The 27,748-nt window shown below is 38.0% G+C and overlaps 2 protein-coding genes across 4 annotated transcripts in view; one reads left to right on the top strand and one right to left on the bottom strand.

The window, feature by feature from the left end:
- Nucleotides 1-10,908, bottom strand: part of rasgrf2a (Ras protein-specific guanine nucleotide-releasing factor 2a) — a 38,301-nt gene extending 27,393 nt beyond the window's left edge. For 2 of the 3 annotated variants that reach the window (XM_042509283.2, XM_088071085.1), the window contains exon 1: nt 10,010-10,906. In XM_042509283.2, coding sequence (XP_042365217.2) covers nt 10,010-10,288 — 279 coding nt within the window. In that variant the 5' untranslated portion in view covers nt 10,289-10,906. Of the gene's footprint in view, nt 1-10,009 lie in introns of all 3 variants that reach the window. The other variant, XM_088071084.1, reaches the window with a different exon arrangement.
- A 5,481-nt stretch (nt 10,909-16,389) lies between these two features.
- Nucleotides 16,390-27,674, top strand: ankrd34ba (ankyrin repeat domain 34Ba). Its single transcript, XM_088071087.1, has one exon. It carries the CDS (start codon nt 23,569-23,571, stop codon nt 25,165-25,167), a length of 1,599 nt encoding a protein of 532 aa, XP_087927213.1. The 5' UTR covers nt 16,390-23,568; the 3' UTR covers nt 25,168-27,674.
- The last annotated feature ends 74 nt before the right edge of the window (nt 27,675-27,748 follow it).

Raw genomic sequence — 27,748 nt, 5'->3', positions numbered from 1 at the left:
TTTTTTTAAATCTGTGTTCATATGATAACACTGTGAGAACGATCCTCGTGTATACAAATCCACAAAAACAACCAAAAACACTGTCACGACGAAAAACACGACGCACCTGCGCATAAAGGTGTTCTTCTACAGAGCGGTGAGTAAACACAAATAAGAAGACGAGCGCGCTGGATGATTAACCCTGAAACTAACACTAAGTAGTCTAAATAAGTCACTTTCCACGTCTGCAAATGTGTCTGTTTCAGACACTTTGGTGCTGTGAGGAGAAGCTGCGCTCTGTTTGTCTGTCGGACCATCAGCTGTTTGATCTGCCGTGATGAAATGCTGTGGCTGTCAAACACTCGGCTGTTCTGCAGTCAAAGTCTGGCTAGAATGCATTTATCGACATTCTATCGCCAAAGTCTCATATTTCAATCGAGAAAAAGTTACTTCACGATTGATATTGTTTATCGTTTTAACACCCAGCCCTACCTTTAAATATCGCAATATTATTTTAGAACCAAATCGCCCAGCACTAGCTTGGAAACTGTTTTCGTGACATGCAGCCAGCGATGTATTTATCCCACTCTGTTGTTCATATTCGTGCTTATCGCCATTTCTGTAGTTTCTTTTTGACTTCTTATGTCATATTTTGTGCAGTGTCTGATTGATTTTCTGTTACGTTTATCCCTGAAATAGTTTTCACGGCGTGAAGGGAGGGACCGAAATCCCCGATAAACGCCTGCGTGAGAGAACAACCTGTTTTTGCGTTGTTGTAAACGGAGCTACATTCATAGTGCACATGTAAACTTAGCCACTGACACACACACACACACACACACACACACACACACACACACACACACACACACACACACACACACACACACACACACACACACACACACACACACACACACACACACACACACAGAGGGGTCAACTGTAGTTTGCACAGGATTTAAAATATCCAGCAGGCTTCGGGACATTTACACACCTCAACTTTCTGACACACTAACGTCAATTTATCTCAAATGTTTCACACATTTATTCCAACCACTCAAAAAAGCAACACTCCGGGTACAGTTAAAGGTGGGCCACAAATAGCACAGGTACCAGCAGTGTGTAGTAGAGTGTGTGTGTGTGTGTGTGTGTGTGTGTGTGTGTGTGTGTGTGTGTGTGTGTGTGTGTGTGTGTGTGTGTGTGTGTGTGTGTGGTTGTGTTGACTTGGTATTCAGACAGTGACTGCAGGCTAAAGGACCAGCAAGGATGCTATTATTAGTCGAGCACAGCAGCCTCCCAGAGCACCGCCACATGTTCGCCACAAACTCACAGACGTTACAACAAGTCTGCAGTCAGAATCCAGCTTCACTCCTCACTTTAAACAATTTAATATTCGGTTTAAAAAACTCTAATTCAGATTTCTATGACTGCAAGAGCAAAACAGTCAAACGTAAAATAGGTAAAAAATGTACACGAAAGTGTCAAACATCACTGTTCGCCTCGACTGTTTCTATTTGACATAAAAATTCAATTTTTCTCTCGTCCATATTCAGCTTGCTGTATGAGCGACAGCACATTCGCCACTTCAGCTTATTAACCCACGTCGAAACGTATTTTTGTCTCAGCTCTTTGTAAACTCTGTTTTAAAGGTGCTAAATAAGTAAAGTTATTATTATTAATTATTATTAGTATTATTATTATTATTCTTATTCTTATTCTTATTCTTATTATTCAGAACAAAACAACATTTGAACTAATATTGGAAGCCAATGATATCATGACAATTTCACATGTGGTGAAAACTAACTTTACATTTACACAAGTACAATTTTGCAGTATTTCACAAGTGCATTATACTTCTACTCCAAAACATTACAAGAAAACGTTTTTTTACTCTACTGTATGTAATTTTTTACTTGCTGGATGTATGTATGTACTTTTACTCCAATAGAATTTTGAATGCAGGACTTTAACTCGAGTACTTTTACAGTGTGACATTGGCATTTTCATGTAATTTATAGTGTTGAAATATCTAACTTTGAATATCTAACAATCCTTAAATTCAGCGACAAGATTTTTTTTATACTCAGGTTGAATATGAGCAATAAAATTTTGAACCATGAATACTGACTTTGCAAACAATAAAAACACTTTATAATGAGGTCTCTAACCTGCAAAGCAGAACTGAAGGGATATAAATTAACAAATCAAAATACAATCTGTGCTTTAAATCTTACAATTAAGTGTTTAGTAGCAATTAATTTCAGTTTTTTTTTCCTGTAGATTCAAATTAATGGACCAATGGCTTTAATTTGTTTCCATAACTAACAATTCATCTCTTAAAGAAGGTAAAGCTTGAAATTCATCTGCAAATAAAAAAGATAAAAGCAACTTAAAAAGGAGATCTTGACTTTCGCTGACAACAACAAAGAGCATATTGAGATGAATGAAGTGATCGCGGTTCTAATGAAAACGAATCAGGCCGCTGAATAATTCATGTAATATCTGTGCACAGAGCGGACATGAAATGATCCCAGTCATCATCGTGCAGAGAGCTTTGATGTTCTGTTAAAAAGCTGCTCGAACAACGACAACCTTTGTGTCCTGTTACTTTTAGTCTGGAAGTTAGACGAGCTTCTGCTGACACAAACCACTCTCCAAACGTGAGGAGCTACGTCACTATATCACTGCAACAAAGGCTCCATTTAACCCTTTAGGGCCCGTTTTAATATCACACAAACTCGTATCCTATCACTCGGCACACAAAATGTGCTTTTTCTTAATTAATGTAAAGAGGTAAATTTAGAAAAAACATTTATTGCACAAAAAGTTTTTATGCTGGCATGAGGTATATTTTGCAAAACTGCAGTGGAAACACTTTTTTTTAGTCTTTTCTAGGTCACATGGTGCTATGTCTATGTGCTTATCTGTATGACCCGGCTCCCTCATGATGCAGCGGGAGCTACACGAGCGGTTATCGCATCACATAACTCTGTTGAGCAAATCATCTGGAAGTTTTGAATCCACAATTCCTCTGTGAAATCGTGGACTATCAGCTCCCAGAAATCCCTCATACGTGGCCACTACCACGTATGAGGAGCTCGCCTTTATATTAATGCTCCCATAACACGCCTACGTGGCCTTGGACTGTAAATAATGACGGCTAGTTTGGTGGCTGCAATAGAAATAAAGCTGCTAATGTTTTAAACATCCATCGCCATGGTTACGGGGATGTTATCACCAGAGGAGAAGTCGCAGAACATCACTCAGTGGATCGTGATTTGTGATCTGGCCGTTTTATTTATTTTTGCGTACGCATTTTGTTCCGGCGTCTACACTTTTCTCTGTTTGACATGTTTGTTGATGTTTATTTTTGGTTTTCCCTGAGTTCCTGCCGTTGCTTTGTCTGTCAAAGCACTTTGTAAACAACTGTTGTTAAAAAGTTATTATTATCTCGCAATTGTGTTTTATTGACATTTCGAAAATATTGCTTTTGTGCAAATCTGTAATGCCTTTAAGTCTAATTGGCCTTTTTTTCTCTCCTGTTGATTTCATAATCTTCTTCTTGTAAAAAAGTTCATTGCTTTGCTACTTTGCAGGGTTTCCCTCCGGCTGCAGCGTGCACGCTCAGCAGTGAGGAGTAAACAGGAGACACAAACAAACCGCCCCCCGTGGCTCGAATGCAAAGCTGTCACACCGCAGCTTAACTGTCCTCTGTCTCTGTCTTTATCTTCAGTTTGTGTGAGACAGACACAGTAACAGAGACACAGTCTGTTAGTGATCAAGACACAATGGACTGATGACCTGTATCAGCGGGAAACAGAAACGTCTGCCTTCAGATTTTTGATCAATCAATTGAAAAAAAGTATTCTGAATAAGCAAACTCTAAGGATTTTTCTTTAATCAATTAATCTGTAAAATTAACAACTGAATAATAGTTATTTGGAAAAAAATATGAAAAATAAAATAAATCTTCAGCCAAAGCTCACAGCAACTTTTTGCATATATTTCAACCACATTTCATAGCCTATCAATAAATCGATTAAATTTCAAATTCAATCCAATTCCTAAAAAAATGATTTATCAATCATCGATTAATTATTATACCTGACTCTGAGATATGCAGGTAATTTAACCGAAAATTTACAGACAAGATTTCTGATAATCAAACTAATTTATTAAGGAAAAAAACTCAAATATTTACTGCTTCCAGTTTCTCAAATGTGACAATATTTATATATATATATTTTTTTAATTGAATATGATTGAGTTTGGGAGCGTAGGTTAAATAATAAAAACAACAATTTGAGGACTTCACGTCAGACTTTTGGTGCTTGTGATGGCCGCTGTCCGCGGCATTTGTTAGTTGCAGCTCAAAATAAATCTGAATACTTTGTGTTACTGTAACATCTTCATTTTCTAAACAGCACTGACAAGTTTACAGATCTGTAACGGAAACGCGCCTACGGCTGGCTGCACTGTCGCGTACTAAGCACGATTTTTGTGGTAAAACAAAAGCAAAAAAAACTTTTTTGCACAAACAGGATTTAGGAATTACTCGTCAGATGATGCGTGCTCTGCTGTGAATCATGACGATAAAGAGACCAAACTAGATCACACACAAACTGCTGTGTGTGTGTGTGTGTGTGTGTGTGTGTGTGTGTGTGTGTGTGTGTGTGTGTGTGTGCATGTTACAGTATTGCTGACAGAGTTGAGTCCTCCTCTGCATCCTGCTAACAAAATATCTGACAGGATTCACAGGTGAGCTGTTAGACAAACATGCAAAGAGACAACACAACCACCAAACTACAGAAGCTGCGAAACTACAGAAGTTTTTCATACACGACAACCTGAGAAGCAAATTTGCAGTGGAAATAGCATGTATTTCCTCCATATGCCAAATATGGTCAAAATGACCTCATCAGGTGGAAAATAGTCAAAATGACAAATTCAGAGTCAAAAGCCCAGAATGACACCCAGAAATAATACAAGTCCTGTTTTTCTGCTCTGATGGCTGTGGGATCAAAAATGTCAGTTTGAATGGGTTTCAATGGAGCATTTTTGGACCTGAACAGTCTGAATGTAACTATTTAGTTTCCACAGTGTATTTTAGACTTATTGTAGGAGCTGAGCTGCAAATTCAAAGATTAACAAAAACATGCAATGTTGCCAAAATGTATGCCACATGCATGAACACAGCCGAAATCATCAAGAAATTAAGAAAGAAACGTGCATAAATGCGGTAGCTAAGGGTTAATGTGCAGACAGCTGCCACGTTGAGCGTTTCTCTGCAGGAAAACGGACTCAGGTGTTGGCTGCAGGTAAACTGCGAAAGTAAAGGACAAATACTGACTCTGCAGATAAAACAGTGTTTGCTCTATACTGGGAGTGCTGGGACTGTTGGGAATGCACAGATGAACAGCAGACAGGACGTCAGAGGTGAAAAACAACCAGGACACAAAAACACCTGCAGGTATAAAGAATTCAGGTCCATATAGAGAGTAACGCTCAGATACAGACACAGAGTCGTTGTCCTCTCGACACTGCGGAGGCAGCCGCACCTTTATGATCCGCGGTGAAAACCAAAAATATTTAATTTCTTTTTTTATATAACAGATCTCACAGGGGGAGCCTGAAATTATATATAACTATGGGGCAAGAAAAAATAACCGAAGCTCTCCTGTCTCCTCTCCTCAACAACAATAAAAAGGGAAGTTGTTTAAAGCCATATTACATAAGATATTACATAATACATTATTAGAAATTATAAATAATATTTATTTTGTGGGAAAACTGTGTTGCTTTTCAAGTCTGGCTGGATTCCTGAGGCTGATACCAATGTTAATGAGAAATACATATTATATATAGTTTAGGTAGATATTTTTACGCTAACACATATGGTTAGGTAAATATTTAAATGTGTTTTTTTTTTTAAAAATTGTTTTTTTTAAAGAATTGTGACAAAGACGTGTAGAATAAACTGTCAGTGCTGTCTGGAGGAGCCTAGAGAAACTATTAATGGTGATGATCCCCTTTTTCCACACAATGTGGAAAAAATGTCCAAAATATGAACAAAAAACTTACAATAAAAACAGACATTTAAGCCTAAATGTACACGTGTCAAGTGATTTCAGCAGACTGAGTTTATTAATTTAACTACAGCAATCGCAACGCCAATCATCAGAATAAATGCTGGCACTGTACATTTTTCCAAACCACAGATACGTAACATTTGTATGTTTCATATGTTCCGACTTTACGGTTCTTTAACCTTCAATTTTACACACAAAAAACACTGTGAAATTTAGGAAAATATGTTTTGGCTTAAAAAAACGATGAAATGAGAGTCCTGACAGAAGTGACAGGCTTTAAAGGGGGACGGCAGAGGAGAGGTATTGAAACTACCTTTCAGCTGTTTTATTATCAGTTTTTAACATTATTATTGTAGAAATTAACTTTTAATGGAAATCTTGCATTTAGGTTTCAGTTTTTTCTTGCAAAGTCAACAAAGTGCTATATTTAAACTACACACAAGAGGGTGCTATTATGCATTATACTGCAGGATTTATTGAATGAATTATAGGCACCTGATTAATTTAGCTACTGCTCTGTTCACTCTTTTTGCATTTTTTGTCACAGTTTGTGATGTTTTTAAACACAGCTGGAGGGTAACGCTGCCTCAGCTGGGTAGTTGCACATTTTGCTGACACGTGTTTGTGAGATATATAAATTATGCTAATGTTAGTTTCAGTAGTTTAATAATTCAGTTTGATAGTTTATAAAAACAATACATACAAATGACAGTAAGTGTAAGTCTGTCTTTTTGTGATCAGGCTCTAAGAGCTCAAACTAAAATTATTAGCCTGCACGTTACAGCGGTGCACTAAAGTAGAGTCAACACAAACTACAAAATACACCTCCTGAACGCTCCGTATATATTTATGGGGGCGTTTAATTGTGTATTTATCACATTCGAAAACCAACCTGTCGATCTTTGGATTCATTAATCAAGTGGGCGTGTCTGACGGCGAGATGCTTTGATCTTTTAGACACGTGCTTTTTGGTTTACGTGGGATCCGCCAGACTGTCGGCGGTGTAAACGAATAATACGATTTTCACTTTGTGCGTCTGCTTTGCCAACAAGCCGTGGACGGTCGGCAAGATGAGCATCTGAAAGGTTAGTAGCCACGACTCTCGCTCTGCGTCTAACCATAAAAGCAAGCAAATGTTTGGCATGCCCACAACGCCCGGTGGGATTGAGAGCACAGCTCAGAACAGCACATGCGCACGCACGTACACACACACACACACACACACACACACACACACACACACACACACCCCCACACACACACACACACACACACACACACACACACACACACCCTCACTGAAAGCGTAAAAACATGGCTCTTACTAAAAGCTGTCATTCATAAAGTATTGGTATTAATAAAAAGTGGTATCGTATCGTTTTGAACAGCTGGGTACCACAATACTTTCCTAGTATCGGTATACTGTGAAACACTATTAAGTACTAATAATCGGTATCGTATCAACCCTGAAAAAACAATATCCGTCAACCCCGAGTATGAAATGTACCTATGCAACATGTCCATGTTCTGCAGAAATGTACAATGCCAACATTTGTTTTCACAACTAAGCTGGCGATCGTCGAGTCACCTCGTGCATATTAGCAGATTTCGCCCGCTGAAGCGTGTGAGCGCATTAATTGTTACAAATTAAAGCTGTGAATGCAACATGTCTGGTTTTTTTTCTGCCTCTGGAAGTCATGACTGTGTGTCCAATGAGGCGTGACGGATTACCTGCTAACCATGAGAGTCAATTTAACTAATATAATAATCTGTATCCGTGCAGGCTCTGCGGACTGAGTGTGGAGGAGAAAACGAGTTTTTATGTTTTACATAATAACCGCTGGGTTACGTCGACAGCAGCTGCTGATGGGATGAAACACATCTTCAGACCCTTCAGCACCCGAAACAGGAATATGGGTCATTTAAAATGAGCTTTTACAGAACAAATATTCTCATAAGGGCTAACTCTGTTTCCAATAAAACATCGATCGCATCAGGCTCTTTGTTTACCGGATTACTCTGGATACGCTCTAGAAATGTTATTTTCAACACATTACAGAGTTCAGGATATCACATAGAGGCACAGATGATACAAGTACAGAGAATTATTCCTTTTGATGCATTCTGTACGTCAGAAGTCAATTTAAACAAAATTTGGACTTTGAATTCAGAGCTCAGAGCCGATTCATCAGTGGACAGAGTTAAACGGCAGTTATTTTTATTTTAAGCAAAAATAACAAACATTCACAGGTTACAGTTTTTCAGATGTGATGATTTTCTGATCGTCTTCATCCTCTTTGATAAAAAACTTAATATTTGGGTTTTTGGGGCATTTGAAGGCGTCACCACGAGCTCTGGGAACGCAACAGGCCCTTTTTACTATTTCCTGACTTTTAGACTCAAGTGGAAAAACTTTACAACTTGTCCCCCAAACATTTCCAATGGTTGTTGTTGTTGGCGCCGCCGTCACAAAGAAAACCAAATTGCGTCCTGCTATCCTCGTCCTGTTTTGGTTGCATCCAAAAGCTATCATAGTATCGGAAAAATGAGTTCACGTGGACACGACCTCAAGTCAAAGCTATAGCTCGGAAAGTTGGCCAAAATGTTGCTACACAAGTTGCCAAGATACAGTATATGCAGAAACACGGTGAACCAAAGTAAACGTTTGGTTGATATAATAACCTTTTTTATTAATTCACATATTGCATGTCAATACTTTGCTCACGTTATTTAATAAGGTGTGCATATGTGTTTGTGTGGACATGTGGTTGACCGATACCAATACCGATTATTAACAGATATTTTGAACTGATATATCTACAATAACAATTAAAATCTTTCTGTCAATATAAAGAATTTGGAATAAAACAAACTCCAACATAAAACTTTGTTTAGATGCTTTCAGCAAATGTTGAATCAAAACTTTTTATCAATTCCTGTCAATCATGTCAGCTCTGGTTTAAATATTTCACAAACAAAAAAGTCCCTCAATTCATCTGTGAATACTGAGCATATTTTATTTATAGTGATGAAACTTAAATTGAATTATTAGTTTGTGATTTATTATGCCATGCAGTCTTTTACCAAGTTGGAATAAAAATCACTTTACATGTAAATAGGCTGAATTACAGTTCGCTGTTTAAATGCAAAAAGAGTAGAACTAGATTTTCTACACTCTTTAACTGATCTGTTGTATTATTTTAAGTCATATCACCAAAGACTTGTACGTTTTTACCTTTGTCATTTTGCATGTATTCTGGGTTACTGGCAGCTTTATATTTTGTTAAATTGTGAAAATATGAAGTCAGATTTGCAGCTCAGTTTGTGCTTAAAAAAAGATATCAAACATGTGGAGTAATAACAGTTTAAAAGACTAATTAGTAATTATCCCTGTGAGCACATTTTATTCATAGTAATATAACTTTATATATCATAAAGACAAGTTATATCCAAAAAAAACTTTCTTTTTAACTGAATTATTCATATCAGTGATTTATGTTGTTTTGCAGATTGTCACCAAAAGACGTTAAAAACTAGTTACTTTACATGTAAATAAACAGAATGACTGTTTTATTTCTTACAATATTCTGCTGTATTTGCGCGTATAGATAGTAAAGCTATATTTGTGCACGTATTTAGGGTCCCTGGCAGCTTTATAGTTTAATTTCGACATAAGAAGTCAGACTTGCAGCTGAGATTGTGCTGATTTTTTTTTCACTATGCATGTGGAGTAAACACAGTTTAAAAAAGGTAAAATTAGGACACATTAATGCATATATGAGCGGAAAATGATCCAAAAAGACGCTACAGATGTAAAGTTAATGAAAAAAAATGTAACATTAAATTCAACAGCAGCCTCTGAAGTGTGTGGAAACTTTTAACTGGTCTAACTGGGATGTCTGCTGCCTCTCCCATCAGAGTTCAGCGGGACTCACCTGCTGTTTCTCCATGGGCTCCTTGCTGATGGCGGACACTTTGGGTGCAGGTGCCCGCTCGCACGTGCATCCCTCCAGCAGGTAAATCCCGGATGGCCTCGTGCTCTGGTCGTTCTCGAAGTAGAAGAGCACATTCTGGTAAAGCGCGAAGTACTTCTCGGTCCAGCGGCTGTTCTCCGTGGTCTTCTTGCTCAGGAACCCGCGCCGCGAGCCCTCTTTACGCGCCACCACCGACAGATAGAGCGCGTGGCCCTCATTGTACCGCACGCCCTTCTGCATTTTATGTCCACCTGGGGAGGTTTGTAATCTCAACTTTCAGTCAGCAACCCGAGGCGTCACATCACCGCTCCCGGTGGTGTGTCGGCGCCGCTACGAGCAGAGAAAAAGCGGTGGGCGCGCGCGTCAGCAGAGGGAGGTAATCTGGGTTTATCATGGTAGGGAAAGTTGGAGAGTCCGCGGCGAGGCGCACATCACTCACCAGCCCAGACCGGAGCTCCAAAGTCGGCTTCCGCACCGAGCAGAGCCGCGGGAGACACTTCACGACGCCTCCATGATCCAAACTTTGGCGAGGAGTTACCAAAGCGCTCGCGACGCTGATGTTTCTCCACGCGCCTGTAAAAAACAAACAAAACAAAAACGCGAGCGCTTGTAGTCCCGGCAGCAGCGCAGAAACAGAAATAGACCGAAGGAACAGACGGTGAAAACAGAATCACGGCGGAGATCAGCGCTAATCGGCTTTGACACCAATTTAAAGAGACAGGTCGCTGCAGCCAGCCAGCCGCGCGCGCTGCCGCTGTCTGCGCCGCACAGGAGCGCACGAGCCGAGGAGGAACGCCCCCAATCAGTGTGCAGGTGCGCAGGAGCGCGTGGAGGGGTGTCAGAGGCAGGTGTGCACGAGTCACATGACATCCATTTTTTAATTTAAAGGATATTATTATTATTATTATTATTATTATTATTATTATTATTATTATTATTATTATTATTATGTCTAAACAAAACTCATTTATAAATATATGTGTGGAACTTTACATTTTTCACCCTTTTCACTTAATGTATATAAGAAGTTACAAGAAAATCACGTAAAAATAAGAAAACAAAAAACATAAAACAAAACAAAAAATGATATTGAGAAAGTGCTAAAACAATTGACACGTGTTTTTGTTTTGTGACATCATTTTAAATATATTATTAAAAGAGAATTGAATTGAATTTACAGGACATTTTTTTCTTGTTTTTTGGATAATATCTAATAATCTCGTTTCCTTGTCACCTTTTACTTTCCTTTTTTCTTTTTTTTTTTGCTGTAGTTTTATGCTCTGCATTTCTAATGTCCTTCTATGGTATATTTACTCTGAAATTAATAAAAATAATAATAATTTCCCAGGAAATATATATAATATCCATATCTCTGTAGAGTGAAATCAGAAGTGGTGCGCAGCTTTAAGATTAACATAAATATTGTTTTTCTTACAATGATATTGGACAAACAGTGGTGTTTGTTACAGAGATGTTTTTGAGTCTCACTTTCCACACACACATGCACACACACACCCAAGTTCTCACAGTCACACACACACACACACACACACACTTGAAAGGTGGACAAAAGCAGAAGTTTCTATTTCTGTAAAGTGCTGATACGCTTCAGAAGATGTGAGCTTGTTTTGAAACTGCCATCCAGCCTGAACGCACAAACAGATGTCAGAGTGTGTTTCAGTGTGTGTGTGTTTGTGTGTGTGTGTGTGTGTGTTTGAGCTAAGCTGCCACAGATCTTTCACTTCTGTTGACTGTGGATGATGCGGTGGCTGATTTTGGGGGGACGAAGCGTTGCTAAACTCCCCGTGACCTCCACCTCCTCCAGCCTGTAGTCACAGGGTCGGGTGGAGGTCTGTGTGTGTGCGTGTGTGTGTGTGTGTGTTCGGTGGTCCGTGTGTGTGTTCAGGGTCATAAACATGCAACCCTCGTGGACGTCATGTAACAGATAAGATGTATCACAGCATCAAAAGACACAGAGTCACACAGAGACGATGTGGGTCTAATCTGTTAGGCAGCTTAGTGTCAGTTTACTGTGATGAAGTCTAACCGACTCTGCTGTGACCTGATCACAGGGGGGCAACGTAAACAAGTACTTTTACACATTTAAAGTACTTTCACTCTACATGAGTATTCTCTGCTCCACCACATCTCAGAGGCATATATTGTACTTTTACTGCACTACTTTTATCTGACAGCTTTGAAACCTCAGCAAATTGCCTTGGTTTCTTAAAAAAAAAAAAAAAGAGGGCAATGAGCAACAACAGCAAATGGCCTGAAAAATAGCAGTAATTACTAAAATGTTACAGGTAAATTACCTGAAAATAGGGAAGAAGTAAACAAAACAAAATTAGAAAAAAATGCCTTTTGTGCTACTTAAAACACAGCACATGAACTTTTTTTCATTATTGTTCAATCTGTTTTTTACTTTTTCAGTTAATTCATTCATTATTTCGTCTAAAAAATATCAGGAAATGAATTTGAAAACATATGAAAAAGCTGCCGGGAAATTGTCTGATTTTTTTTTTTTGAAAAAGTCCAGAAACATCTATTAATAATTCTTATAATTATGCATTTTAAATTAAGCTATATTTTTTTCATTTATTACCATTAGCACTTTCTTACGGTAATTTTCTCTTTTTTAACTTTTTCTCTTTTTTCCTTTTGCTCACTTTCAGGTTTCAGGTGATTTCCCTGATTATGCTTTTACTGAAGGGACATTTTCAAAGCAGGACTTTTACTTGCACCAGAGTATTTTCACAGTACTTGTACCTCAGAAAAGGATGTGACTCTTTCCTCCACCGTTGCCCGTTGAGCTTTTATTCGACAGAGTGATAATGTCACAAAGTCACATTTTCAGAGTGCATCTCTCCCAGTTCAGCAGACTCGCTGCCGCCCACACCGGCCGGCCTGACGGAGAATAATCAAACCCACGCTGCTGCAGAGCTGCTCCCCCGGCTGATGCTAAAACAGGACTGCCAGGTAAGGGACCGCACGCCAACTCAACTGTAACCCACCTTGATCCTCAAACTCTTCTGCACATGCTCAGATGCAAATGAGGCACGCTGACACGGCAGGAAATGGTCTCTGTTCAGATGTATGAAAAAGCTTTTAGATTAACAGTAACATTATCGAAAATAAACTTTATCTGAACAGAGCTTTTCAATATAAAGTCACATGTTGCTTCTCATGGTTGGACCAATATTTGAACATGACAGGAGGCGGTGAAAATAATGCAAAAATAAAATTCCCAATTTCCAACTATAATTAGACAAAACAACAATAAGAAAACAGATCAAATATATGTTGATTCATAACATGGCTGCAAGTTTTTTTTTCATTACCGTTGAATCTTTGTATTACTTATTTTTTCAATTAATAGATTAATTTTTTAGCCAAAAAAAATCAGAGAATTAATTTGAAAACATGGGAAAAAGCTGTGGGAGATGATTTGATTTTATCAAAAAATAGGGGAAAATTTTCCAGAAAACTCATACTTCTTATAATTATATATTTAAAATTATGCTAAAGAATTTTTTTTAATTAATTTTATTTTTAGCACTTTCTTGAGGTAATTTTCTAGTTTCTTTCATTTTTAACTTTTTCCATCTTTTCTTTTTTCATGCTTCTTTTCTTGTAACGTTATATTAATTTCTTTGTAATTTGGGGGCCTTTTCTTGTGAAGTTGCTTTTTGCCTTCTTTCCAAATATTTTTGGAGGAAATCGAATCAGTGTTGTTGACTGTAAATTTTGGTGAGTGAACACGTTAACAGTTGAGGTGGATGAACCTCATCCTGCCGTGTTTTATCGGCTGCACAGCTCTGCAGATCACGTCTGATGTCCGCAGACAAACAGTGGGAATGCTGACAAATGAAAAAGTCTCATTGCAGCTTAAAATCACGAGGGAGGAGCGCCGAGAGAAACAATCCCTGCGAGGTTAGAGGAGAGGGCAAGGACACGTTGCATCACAGCCAGCCAGGCAGCAGACTCCTGCACAGTTTCGGCTGTTTTTCACATTGATAATCTGCCCGTTTATGAAGTGGCGGCGGTGGAAGAAGGATACTCAGCTCTTTAGCTTCAGTAAAAATACAAATAGCACAAGTACTCCATTACAAGTAAAAGTCATTTAAAATCTTATTTAAGTACAAGTACAAAAGTTACATAATCAAATGTACCTTTAATGATCTGAGACCCGACTTTGCTGGGATGGTAACTTGAGGGAACATTTTTTACTTTTTATTAATTGATTCTATTGGATTACTGCAAGCATTTAATTTAATTTAATTTAATTTAATTTAATTTAATTTAATTTAATTTAATTTAATTTTATTTTATTTTATTTAATTTTATTTAATTTTATTTTATTTTATTTTATTTTATTCTATTTTATTTTATTTTATTTTAAAGTAGTTTTAAGTATGATTTTACTCAAAAAAAGCAATGAGCAACTTGGTAAGAAGTGTTCCACAAAGTGCAAGAATTAAGTAAATTTAGAAAATTATTTTAAAAAACAAAATAGGGAAAATGTCTGGGAAAATAAGCTAGGGAACAATACATTTTTCATAATTATCATAATTATGTATTTAAAATGTTTTTAAGTTTTTAAGCACTTTTTTAAATCTTGTTTGCTTTTTAAAAAAACCTTTTAAAAGAACTTTTTTTCTTTTTGGTAGTTTTCACCTGTATTAACTAATGTCTTTCTAATTTTTGGGTTATTCCCCCTTTCATTGCTCTTTGCCTTCCCCACGTTTTGGAAAGGCATTTAAACACAGCACACAGACAAAAAAAAATGCTTTCCCTTTTCAGAGAGCATTTGGAGGGGAGGATGCTCCTTCATCCCAATCAATTAATTGGGTAAAAAATAGTAAAATTAAAAGTCGTAAAACCAAAACAATGAGCTGAAAGATGCTAAAAGGTCCCATGAGTGACAGCTCTTATATTACACAATGGTATTTGATTCATTTTAAAGATGAAAAATGAATTATTCGTTATGTTGAATGTGAAGTGAACATGTGCAGGGCCAGATTCTTAAAATTATTTTGTTTAATTTATTTATATTTTTCAGTATTTTTTTAAATCATTACCAGATCAAATCTGTTGAGTGACAATATGAACAGTTGTGTTTGATGATGAGTGGGTGACATGTCAGTGGGTGGTCCTGGTGGGGACATAAGGGGCTTTAATAACAGCGCTCTCATCTGTAGATATAGCCAGCAGAGGATTAGAAAGGATTACTATTACTGTGTGTCTGCCACGATGACCGCTGCACACAAACCACCGAACATCACTGATCAGGAGCCGCATTGTTTGTGTGTTCATGATGCACAATGTAGACGTTACATTTTACTGTCTGTTACAAACTGTTTACACGCTGCTGCTGCATTTATGAGCTTATTTTCCTCAAACCTTTAACCCTTAGGGACTGTTTGTTGCATTTTAGATGATCATTTTGGCTGTGTTCATGCATATGGCATACATTTTGGCAACATTGCATGTTTTTGTTAACATTTGAACTTCCAGCTCAGCTCCTACAATAAGTCTAAAATACACTGTGGAAACTAAATAGTTACATTTAGACTGTTAAGGTCAAAAAATGCTCCATTGAAACCCATTCAAACTGACATTTTTGATCCCACAGCCATCAGAGCAGAAAAACATGACTTGTATTATTTCTGGGTGTCATTCTGGGCTTTTGACTCTGAATTTGTCATTTTGACTATTTTCCACCTGATGAGGTCATTTTGACCATATTTGGCATATGGAGGAAATACATGCTATTTCCACTAGGTGACCTGTCACAGTCAATGTAGCTGCTGATCACTGACAGATCCCAGACTGTCATCATCCAAAAATAAATAAATAAATAAAATCCACTTTGCATGAAGTATACCAACAACAGTTGATTTTGACTATGTATGACCTCCCTGATAAAAAATAAAAGAATACTTTCATTTTTTTATGTTTTTTTTTTCATCTAAAAAAATAGTGGCATCATGACCAAAAAAAACTGGCATTATGAAAATGAATGGATATTTGATATTTATGATTAGGACTGTGTTTATTACAAACTAAACTAAATGAAAGTAGAAAATCATATCAAAATCGTATCAGATTTTTTAAAGCTTGATTTTGAGAAGTGCATTTTGTGTGCAGCGCGATACGAGTGTGAGCCTGTGTTTGTCACAGAGGGGAAATCAGGCAGCAGACGAGGAACTCAGGTTCCAGAGAAACAGAATTACAGAAAAACAGAAATCAGAAAGAAACAAAAAGTAATAGGAGAGAAAGCAACAACACAACTTTGACAGACTGAGCAGGAGGGAGAAGAAAGGGCTGAGTGAATACCTGCAGCGCTGACGAGGAGAGTGGGAACAGGTGTGCTGACGGGCGGGACGGTCAGGTGACACAGAGAGGAGGAAATGTTCGAGGACATCAGGTGGACGGATGGAGAACTGCAATAATAAAGAGGCCTGCGGATGAAACAGAGATACTGTAAAACCCTACAAATGTCCTTTAAATCCAAAAAATGTCCTAAAATCCTGGAATTTCTTTTTACCTAGAAATGTCCTTAAATCTGAGAAACATCCTAAATGTCATGAAATCCTACAAAGGTTCCTAAAATTCGGGAAATGTCCGAAAATCCGAAAACTATCCTAAATATCCTATAGAAACATCCTAAAAATCCTATAATTGTCCTAAAATTCTATAAATGTTATAAAATCAAAGAAACGTCTAAAATCCTAGAATCACTCCACATTCTAAAACATCCAAAAATCAAAGAAATACTAAAATCCTAGAATTGTCATAAAATTCTAAAAATGTTACAAAAGCCTAGATTCTTCCTAAAATCCAAAATGTCATAAAATCTGAGAAAATCTAAAAAAAAATAAATAAATAAAGAATGTCCCTATATCCTAAAATCCAGGTCATGTCCTAAAATCCTAGAAATGTCCTAAAATCCTAGAATCATCCCAAAAACCTACAAAAACGTCCTAAGAAAAATCCCACAATCCGAGAAATGTTAAAATCCTAGAAATATCTAAAATCTGAGAGAAATCCTAAATTCCAAGAAATATCCTAAAATTCCCTTTTTTGGGGGCTGCAGATTCAGAGCTCTGCAGGTTGGTTCATCTATAAAAAAAAAAAAATCTCCAAATAAAGAGTGTGTTCTCTCCCTAAGAGGGCAATCAAGCAGGTGCCTGGTTAGTCATGATGGCTAAACATACAGTCCCGTGGGTGTCTCCTGTTTCCAGCTGAGAGTACTTGTTCGCCGTGCTGATTTCCATCAGAACAGAGCAGAGGAGGTGTGCGGCAGGTAATGGCTGCTTGTTTTGCTGTTGTACATTCAGGAACCTTTCCTGAAATAACCATCAAACATTCACATTGTTAACTGCAGCTGCTACTGATTCAGCAATGCAACAAAAAGAAGCAAATTCTTCTGAGAGGCCTTGAATATGAAACAAAATGACAAAGAATGATGAGAAAAAACAACATACTGACCTTGAGACCATCACCCAGATTAACCTTTCCAAACACGGGTAGCGCAGGATTGTGAGGATGTTTTTTTGTTTTTGTGCTTGAAACCAGAGCAAACTGGTTTGATTTTTTTCCCCAAAAATAGGCAATGACCAACTTGACAAAAATGTGCCCCACAAATTGCACAAAATCATTAAAATGTGACAAGAAAATCACAAAAAAAAAAAAAAATTAAAACACAGGCAAGGATTGGCAAAAAGAAAATATGAAAAAAATATTTGTAATTATATTACTTTGTATTTTTAATACATTACAAAAATATAATAAGATACATTAATACTTTTTTTTCATTTTAAGCAGTTTTGATGCTGTTTTCTTGTTTGGGTGTTTTTGTTTTTGTCTGGTTTTCCTTCTTTTTTTCTATTTTCAGAATCTTGTTTTTCTCTTCTGCCCATGTTTTCGACATCCTAAATTCCTGGAAACATGTAAAAATCCCATACAGGGCCAACAACCAGAGAAATGTCCTAAAAATCTTAGAAATCTCCTAAAATCCCAGAAATGTCCTAAAATCCTATAAATGTCCCAAATGTCTTAAAATCATAGAAACGTAAAAAACCTAAAAAAAAAAAAAAAAAAAGGCATAAAATCCTAGAAATGCCCTAAAATCTGAAACAAATCCTAAGAGCATACAAATACCCTAACATCCCAGAAATGTCCTAAAATCCTAGAAAAGCTGTAATATCCTAGAAAAGTCCCAAAATCTGAAAATCATAGAATTGTCCTAAAATCCTAAAAACATGCTAGGGCTGCTGTGACTGGCCCCTGGCCTCATGTCATTTTACAAAAGTGGGCTCCAAAAATAAAGCAACCCGAGTCTCCCTGATCTAGTGACAATAAGAGCTCAAAGTGAGAATAATTTGGGGCTGTTTTAGTTTTGCTTGCACCAAATAAATGTAAGTTGCACTGAGGTAAAACTGAAGGGCATAATGTGTGTGATGTAAAAACACTGTCAGATGGGGACATCTTGTGGTGCATTTATGAACTGCGCTGTGAAGTCAGTGTTTCTATGGCTACAAGTCTGGACAATTAACAGCTGGGTTAGTAATAGTCTGGGCAGAAGGACACAAAGAACAGAGCTTTTGTTTTTTTTTATCATGCAGCACAGAAAAAAATCGTGTACCACAGTGCCAGCACAGTTTAGCACCTCCTCCTGCAGAATTACTGAGAAAGCAGAGTTTTATATTCTGTATATTTATACATGATTTATGCACATTTACAGCATCTAATGTTTGGTATGTTTCCTCTCTTCTTATTTCTCATTATGTTTCAAGTTGCATTTACAATCAGTAAATCAATCCACCAAAGACTCATTCTCACATTATTTCTGATGTTATGATAATTAAATGCCTGCAAAATATGTGCACACACACACACACACACACACACATATCCTTGTACTTATATCTTTGTGAAGACCCTCATTTAAATAATACATTCCTTAGGCCCTTACCTTTACCATCACAGCTAAATTCCTAACCCAAACCCTAATTGCAACCTGAACCCTAAAACCAAAATGTTAACCCCAACAGTCCTTTGAAGAAGTGAGGACCAGCCAAAATGACCCCACTTTCCAAAAATGTCCTCAGTCTGCTACAAAAATATGTTTGGTCCTCACTATGTACCATGTACAAGTGTGCACACACGCACACACACACAAAGAACAGTTTCTTTAGCACAGTTACAATATATGCCATAATTCATCCGGCCTCCTTGATGGTTGTCATGGAGATGTCATTGATAAGGTGGACCAAACATTTTTTTTCTCCTTTCTGTAACTAAATAAATGATTCTAATTTTTGTTAAAGTCCTGTGAAGCAGCCTCATAATTACCAGGCCTTTGCTGAATCAGAGCCTCCTTTAATGAAAAGACAAATCAGACGCGCTGTGGCACCGCTGGTTGCTATAGTGCTTCACCTTCAGCGCGTTCATCTCTGTCAACCTCACGGCTCTGCCTCTGTGTGACTCTCCTGAGCTGCTGCTGCTGCTGCTGCTGCTGCAGGGATGGATTAACCGTTTCTTAGACCTGCCTGACGACAAGCACTTTGTCTGAGGAGCAAACACAAGCTGGAAAAACCTTGACTTGCTGCAGCTCCTGTCTACTCGTACTGACCGACACACACACACACACACACACACACACACACACACACACTCACACACTCTCACACACTCACACACTCACACACACTCACACACATTAACTGTGGCTGGTCACAGTCAGTCGCAGCTCTGCAACAGAGGAGTAAATGTCTGCAAGAGAGGATTAAATCTGACTGAAGGCTGGTGAGTAGTGATCACACACACACACACACACACACACCAGAACATTTTAAAATTAACAATTTTTCAACTTAATTTTGGTTTTTTTGTGACCTTTTAACTGAATTTTAAACAGGATATTTGCAATATTTAACATGTGTGATGTACATTTTGTCTTTTCGAGACTTGAGCACACACACACACACACACATGCTGACGTTAGTGGGCTCTTATAGAGGATGAGTGCTGAGCAAAGCCTGTTGAGGTAAAGTGGAGTTTTCTATCCTCAATCTGCATTCAGGGAAACAAAACGCTGCTGCAAACATACAACGATGCTCAACGTGTTTTCTGACACGAGGCCAGGGGACCAGTCGCAGTGGCCCCATACATGTTTCTAGGATTTTAGTAAATTTCCAGAATTTTAGGAGGTATCTAGAATTTTAAGACATTTCTAGGATATGGGATACATTTAGCATTTTGGAACATTTCTAGGATTTCCAGGACATTTTAAGGATTTCAGGACATATCTGGGATTTTAGGACATTTCTGGGATTTCAAGACATTTCTAGGATTTTAGGATCTTTCTTGAATTTTAGGACTTTTTTTGATTTTAGGACATTTCTAGAATTTTAGGACATTTCTAGGGCTTAAGCACAATACTAGGATTTTTGACCTTTCCATAATTTTCAGACACTTCTAGTATTTTAGAACATTTCTATGATTTTAGTTTTCACAGCTGTGAACCCCAAAAATATTGGTTTGATTTCTTTCAGAAACATGCAGTAAATTTGTTTAAATTTAGAAAATTGTGTTTTTTTTATTTTAATTTTATAAGCTTGAGTAAAATGCCAAGAGAGGTATATTTAAAATTATCACAATTAAATATTTGAAATTATTTTCCAGAATGATTATAACTTTTTAAGTACTTTTTTAGGCAATTTCCTGGCCTTTTTGTTGTTTTGCTTTTATGTTTGTTTTTGCTTTGTTTATTAACTTTCCCCTTTGTTTTGTTTGTATTTTTGCTTTGGGTATTTCAGGCAATTTTCTTGTGCTTTTTACTAAATTCTTGCTTATTTCTGGGTCATTTCATCTGAAGCTGCTCATTGCCTTTTGTCCATTTTTTAGAAGGAAATCAAACCAACTAGCCCAGGTTTTAAAGGGTTAAAAGTGCAATATTGGGGCACCTGGTGCCTCAGTGGATAGTGTGGCACCCCATGCACAGAGGCTGTGTCTTCGCCACAGCGGCCGCGGGTTCGAATCTGGCCTCGGCCCTTTGCTGCATGTCTCCCCCTCTCTCTCTCTTCCCCTTTCACCCTCACACTATCCTGTCAAAGGCAATAAAAGCCCAAAAATTAATCTTTAAAAAAAAGTGCAATATTTACCTCTGAAATAGAGTATGAAGTTACATAAAGTTCCTTAAATTTGCACAAAGTACAGTGGGAGTTCAGGGAACAATAAGAGACCTGTAGAGTTCTGTAACAAAATGTTTTAATGACTCAATGATTGATTTGTGCAACAATGATGGAAAAGACGAAAGCGTTGATCCAGAAAAAGGAACATTGTGATTAAACGCACACCACCTCCGCCTCATCTGTCAAACAGGGCGCGTGCAGGTGGTGTTTTGTCCTGGACGTGTGCGGCTGCCAGCCGAAAGAGCTGCGTTTGTTTTCAGTGATGATGTCACTGCTGACGGCAGCGGCAGCAGGACGAAGAAGACAGAAAAACGTGTCGCCTGCTTTTTATTCAAGTCACTGCACCAGAGCTCTGATGCAGTCAAGAAGTGAAGATGGACAGTGGACAGTCTTTTAAAGAAGTAAAAGTAAAAAAGCAAAAACACAGAGTAGAAATACTCTGATAAAGTCCCGCATTCATAATTTTGTTTGAATTTAAGTACAAAAGTAGTGGCATCAAATATGCATAGACCCTTTGAAAACTGAGCTAATTGGCTTTATTTCTTTAAACATGAGGAGACAATGAGAAACTTATCAAGAAATTAACCAAAAACTATCATGAAATTAGTAAAAACTTACAAGTAAATTACCTGAAAAGTACAAAAAATTAAACAATAACAAAAACAAACAAGGAATAAACCTGAAAAAGTGCTTAGACTTTTTAATAATTATTTAACATGATTTAAAATATGTAATGATGATTATAAAAATGTTTTTCCGTTGCTCTTTTCTTTTAGCTTTAGACTTATTTTCCCTCCAAATCTACACATTTCTTGCAATTTGTGGAACATTTCTTACAAAGATGATAATTGTCTCATTCCCCGTGATTTAAAAGAAATTGAACCAATTTGCTGAGATAGAAAAAAAAATCACAAGAAAAGTCTCTGAAAATAAGCAAAAAAATAAAAGCAAAAACAAACAAGAAAATGGTCACTGAGACTTTATAAACTCAAAAATATCCTTTTTTTCTTTGAAATTTGTAACTTTTTTCTCAGAATATTGCTCTGCTTTTTTTTTTCTAAATCTACAATGGCCAAAAGACACCATCGGAAAAATCACCTGCAAAAGAGCTAAAAAATTTTTTAAAAAACATGTTGACATATTTTTTCTATAATATACTTTTAAATATATGATTAAAATAATTAAAAATTTAGTTTTCTGGACATTTTCAAAGTTACTCACTGCCTTTTATCCCCCATGTTTTCAAAAGATGTCAAACCAATGTGCTTTGGTTTCAAAGGGTTAAATAGCTTGTCTGCGGTGGCTGAACCACAAGAGAACTAATGTAGATCCAGTTTTCAAAGGGTTAATTACTAACATATGGCTCACCTGTCTTTTTGTGTAATTTTATGTTTGACATTTGCATCAACTTGACACTGATTATTATTATTATTATTATTATTGTATATTTTTTATTTTGCCGAGCTGCAATTTTATTCCCCTCCATGAGACTAATAATTTAAAAAGCCTCCCATAGATTTTTTTTTCAGCTTTAAATTGAGACAAAGATCATTTTAACTCTCCCTATGATGCTTGTTGCTGTTCAGTGTGTCATTCATAGGCTGTATATATATTATCATATATTATCATACAGTCTATGGAGTCATTCATCATCATTACAGCTCCATTACGTTTGGCGCAGTCGACATAAACACACACAAAGTGACTGCTGCTCATTTGAAAAATAAAAAAATCATTTCTCTCCTTTAGATGTAAATCCGCAGTGTTTCATTTTCGTGCTCTGTGACTCACTCGGGAAAACGTTTCTGTCTGAGACATTGGTAACTGCCACCTTATTTGGTCTAATAGAGAGAAGCAAGGACAAACAGCACAAAGGCTGATAGAAAGTGGCTGCCTCTGCTGGTGCTGCGGAGGACGAGTGCATGAAAAGAAGCTGCTGAATGGATCCTACATGCAAGAAAACACAAGAGCGCCATATGTTCTGCTTCCCCAAAACTACTGGTGTCATACATGTTAAAAGGATCATGAGAGAAAGTGACCAGAATAAAAGGATGAAAACAAAATTAAATAATAACAAAAAAATCTGGGGGATTGCTGGTGTGTAATGTGTTTTGGTAGGATTTTTTTTTAAATATGGGAAGACGGCATTGAGCAGAAAAAATATAATAAATATATAATAATAATATAATAATAAATAATCCAAAAATAGTAAAAAATTAGTAGAAAAGAAAAGGTCATACAGGTTTCAAAGGGTTAAAATTGTTTTTGTTTTTTTCTACAGAAACTCTACTAAAAAATCACCAGCTGGGATCAAGACAAATGGAGGGAGAAGGCAGTCTTCCCGGGGTAGCGATGGATTCAGGTAACCCTTTGCTAAGAGCCGTCTTCCTCCGCCGCCTGCGACTCACACGGCTGCTCCTGGAGGGAGGCGCCTACATCAACGAGAGCGACAGCCAGGGCCAGACGCCCCTGATGGTCGCCTGCAGGACCCAGCACATCGACGCCCAGAGCGCCAGCCGCGTCAAGCTGGTGCAGTTTCTTTTGGAAAAAGGAGCTGACCCAAACATCCAGGACAAAGGGGGTCTCTCTGCGCTGATGCACGCCTGCCAGGAGCACGCCGGCCCCGAGGTGGTGTCCCTGCTCCTGGCCAGCGGAGCCGACGTCAGCCTGGAGGATCAGTCCGGGACGTCGGCGCTGGTCCACGCGGTCATGGCTGGAGACTGGAAGGTTCTGAAGCTGATGTTGGACACTTGCAAAGCCAAAGGGAAGGAGGTGATCATCATCGCCACCGACCAATTCCCGTGTGGGAAACTGCAAGCCAAGCAGTACGTCAGCATGCCTCCTCTCGATCCTCTTGATCAGAGGGAGAAATCCGCAGCTCCTGCATCTCCCTCTGAAATCCAGCTCATCACCTCCCCTCAGTGCACCTCCTCGTCCTTGTGTCCCCCAAAGACCGTCTTCTCATTTAAAGACGCCCACTCCTGCGGCGCAAGCTCCCATCCATGTTCTCCGTCACGCTTTCAAAGGCTTGGCCAAGCGGCGCCAAACGGCCTGCAGCAGCCGCTCCTGAGGTTGAACTCAGAGCCCTGGCTGAAGATCCCGGCGTCTCTGGAGTGCCGGCAACCTCTTGCGACCTTGTCTTCAGATAACAGCGAAGATCTCAACCAAACTGAGGACGTATCTTTGAGAATTCCCAAACTAGATGGCAAAAATTTAACAATTGACAGTTTCAAATGGTATGAAGGGAGATTAGACAAAGGAGCAGAAGGACAAAATGCCAGCGACTTGGGACAAAAGATATCTCTGCCAGGTCTCCTATCATCCCACTCACACCCCAACCTCCATTCTGCAAACCTCGCCACGGATTCACTCCCCTCCTCTTCCTCCTTCTCTGGTGACAAAAACCTCGGCACTCCCCTTCACAGCATGGCCTCCTCGTCGAGCCTTCACAGCATAATCCAGAGGCGCAAGCTTGGGGCGGACATCTACAGCTCCGACCCCCAGCTGGCCAGAGACGTCCACAATCTGCCCGAGGAGTCGCAGCAGAGAGCAAGAGACCTAACAGAAGGCAAGAGGTTGGCTCCTCTACGTTGCTCCAGCACACTGGGATCCAGGGAGTCGTTATCGACCGGCCCGAGCAGGAGAGTGCTGTCCGGGTTCGAACGCAGAGGCTCCGGGGCGAACTTGTTGGACCACAACTCCCAAGCAAAGCCAAGATCTCTGCCACCTCTGGCTATCAACAACACGCCCATCCTTAATGTTTACAACCTTAGCTCCAGCGCTGGTTTCTGTGACAAAGAGTCCGGCCTGAAAAGTTTCCATCCCTCCGCTCCTCCTGGACACCCCAAAGAGCTCACCAGGAGGATGCTGCTGAGGAGACACTCGATGCAGACCGAACAGTTCAAAACGACCGCGTGAAATTCACAGAGGAGAGGAGTTCATCCATGTTTTAATGTGAAAAGTTTTGTAGTGTGATGTAGTGTCTGTAGTCCGGTTTCCATTAACTGATTTGCGCCAAACTTAAAGCTTCGAAATGTCGATAAAATTGCGAGATGACTGCGTTTCCACTGAGTGATGCTCTGCGACTTCTTCTAACTTTCCAAGAAGCATGGCGATGGATGTTCAAAACATTGGCAGCTTTATTTCTATTGCAGCTGCTGCACAAGCCGTCATTATTTACGATCAAAGAAGACATAGGCATGTTAGAGTGATAATGAAAAGACGAGCCGCTTATACGTGTGAGCGGACACGCATCATGAGGGAGCCACAGTCATAGCATCACGTGACCGAGCAAAGCCAAATAAGTGTTTCCACTGCAGTTACGTGAAATATGGATTTTTTGAATCGCTTGCAGTTTTTTTCTAAACTGACCTGTTTCCATTAGGCGTAATTTATATTCACAATTTCAGTGTTAATGGAAACCCACTTTGTGAAATTCAATTCAATTCAACGAGGGAAATCAAAAAGGATGAGTGAAACAAAGCATCCTAATCAATGTAACATACAAACTGTGGGTAGCTGTTTCAGTGTGCTGTTATTGTCAGTGTGCATGTGGCTTCAGAGTGCAGTTTTTACATGTGACACTTCCTTAATGGTGCATTAGTTTTTTGGCCACTTGGGGGCAGCAGAGCAAACATAAAATGCATCATTTTATCATATATTATAATTATATCATTTATGAAATTATTTTAGCTACCGTGCTACGGCTAAATTCCACTGGGTCTGTCAACGTCACGTTGAGTCACAGGACTCTTTAAAAAAAATGGTGTTTCACCCAAATAGGCATGCTTTCGCAGGACGTAGCAGTGCACACGTCGGCGACCTCTGGGACAAGCGTAAATTAGGGCTGGGCGATAAAACTTTATAATCTAATAACTAATATATAATATAAAGATAATAACTTTATAATTAATAGAACTTTTCCTCGATTGAAATATTTAACCAGGTAAAAGTAACTCATTAAGATTTAAAATTTAAAAGAGTGACCTAGTCAAGAAGCCAGATGTTTATTACACTAAGCAAAATAATCGTTCTTATATTGCAATGAAAGTGAAATGGTCAATTAGTGGTGATGTTGATTTTAGGTAAAACTTGATTCCATATTACCAAGCCCTAGTGATCACCGGAAGTTGTTTTTTTTTTTTAAGCCAAAGTTAGACTATAAAGGAACTCCACCACGGCCGTATGACTTCAATGTTAATTTGCTGTTAGGCGTTATAACTCATTTTTTGGCGTTTTAGGGCTCATTTCTGCAGCAAAATATGAGCTGAAGGAGGCTAAAACCCAACACAGATAATTCTGTGTTGGTTTGATACTACAAGCCATACATTTTATATTACACACCATCATTTGATTCATTGTTAATGTGAAAAAAAAGTCTGTCAGTGTAGCTTTTAACCTGAATTAATTGCTTTGGGGGGTTTTGGGCCACTTGGGGGCGGCAGCGTAAGCTGAGAACAAAACACTGAGATATTATCAACAAGTTTTGATAGTGACCATGCAAACACCTGCAGACATCCAGCAGATAAAGAGCAACATTAGCATTTATTTTAATCCTTTGAAACCTGGATTGACATCAGTTTTCTTGTGCTGTGTATAGACGCCTTTCACGAGCTATTTGATTTTTTGAAACCTAAGAATATTGGTCTGATTTATTTTGATAACATGGGAAGAAAAGGCAATGACAAAGTTGACAAGAAATGTCCCACAAATTGCAAGAAATTTGTAAAATGAGACGATAAAATTACAGGAAAAAAAAAACATGAGGAAAACTGACCAGAAAACTTAAAAAAATAGAACAATTATATAAAATAAATTCTTTCTTCTTTCTTTTTTTGTTCATTTTCAGCCTTTTTTATTTCATTTTTTAATTTGTCTTTTAATTTTTTTCATACTTTCAGGTAATTTTTCTTTTTGCTATTTTTTGGATCATGTCTTGTTAAGTCGCTTGTTTCAGCAACAAAAAAAAGCAAGTCCTATACTAATTTTTTTTCATCTGTTTTAGTTTTCACCAACACCTGAGGAAAAAATAATTGTCTCTTTGATGATATGTTGGTCTTTGTATCTCTTTTTACTTTTGTGCTGGGCGTTTACAGTATAATACGTCTACCTGGGCTTTTTAAAATGTAAAACAGGCTTGATTTGTTTGCCATTTGCAGGTTCAGAACCAAAACAATAAGCTAAAAAATTATATTATTATATTTAGCATTTAGCATTTATTATTATTATCATAATCATATTATCTGTGGATTTTTTACTTAAAATGACATGTTTCACATTATGCATCGTCATTTTATCAATTCTTAATATATGAAAATAAGGATTTGTGCAGATTTAAAACCACAATGCGGAGAATTTGAAACTTCGTGATGTTTGAAAAACATGTTTATCACTTTAAGTTTCTTCATATAGTGGCTTTAAATCAAGACGCACTGAGTGTTTTGGCATTTGACATTTGCTTACGAAGTCCCAATTATACTGTACGTCTGTGATAAGCTGC

The sequence above is a fragment of the Plectropomus leopardus genome, chromosome 20, assembly GCF_026936395.1.
Source record: "Plectropomus leopardus strain MGB_pleo_1.0 chromosome 20, ASM2693639v1, whole genome shotgun sequence".
Taxonomy (NCBI): Eukaryota; Metazoa; Chordata; class Actinopteri; order Perciformes; family Serranidae; genus Plectropomus; species Plectropomus leopardus.
The sequence above is the reverse complement of the archived record's forward strand: the minus strand, read 5'-3'. Positions and strand labels throughout refer to the sequence as shown.

Coding starts and splice junctions, on each gene's coding strand:
- ankrd34ba (XM_088071087.1), top strand. CDS start 23,569: ATGGAGGGAGAAGGCAGTCTTCCCGGGGTAGCGATGGATTCAGGTAAC.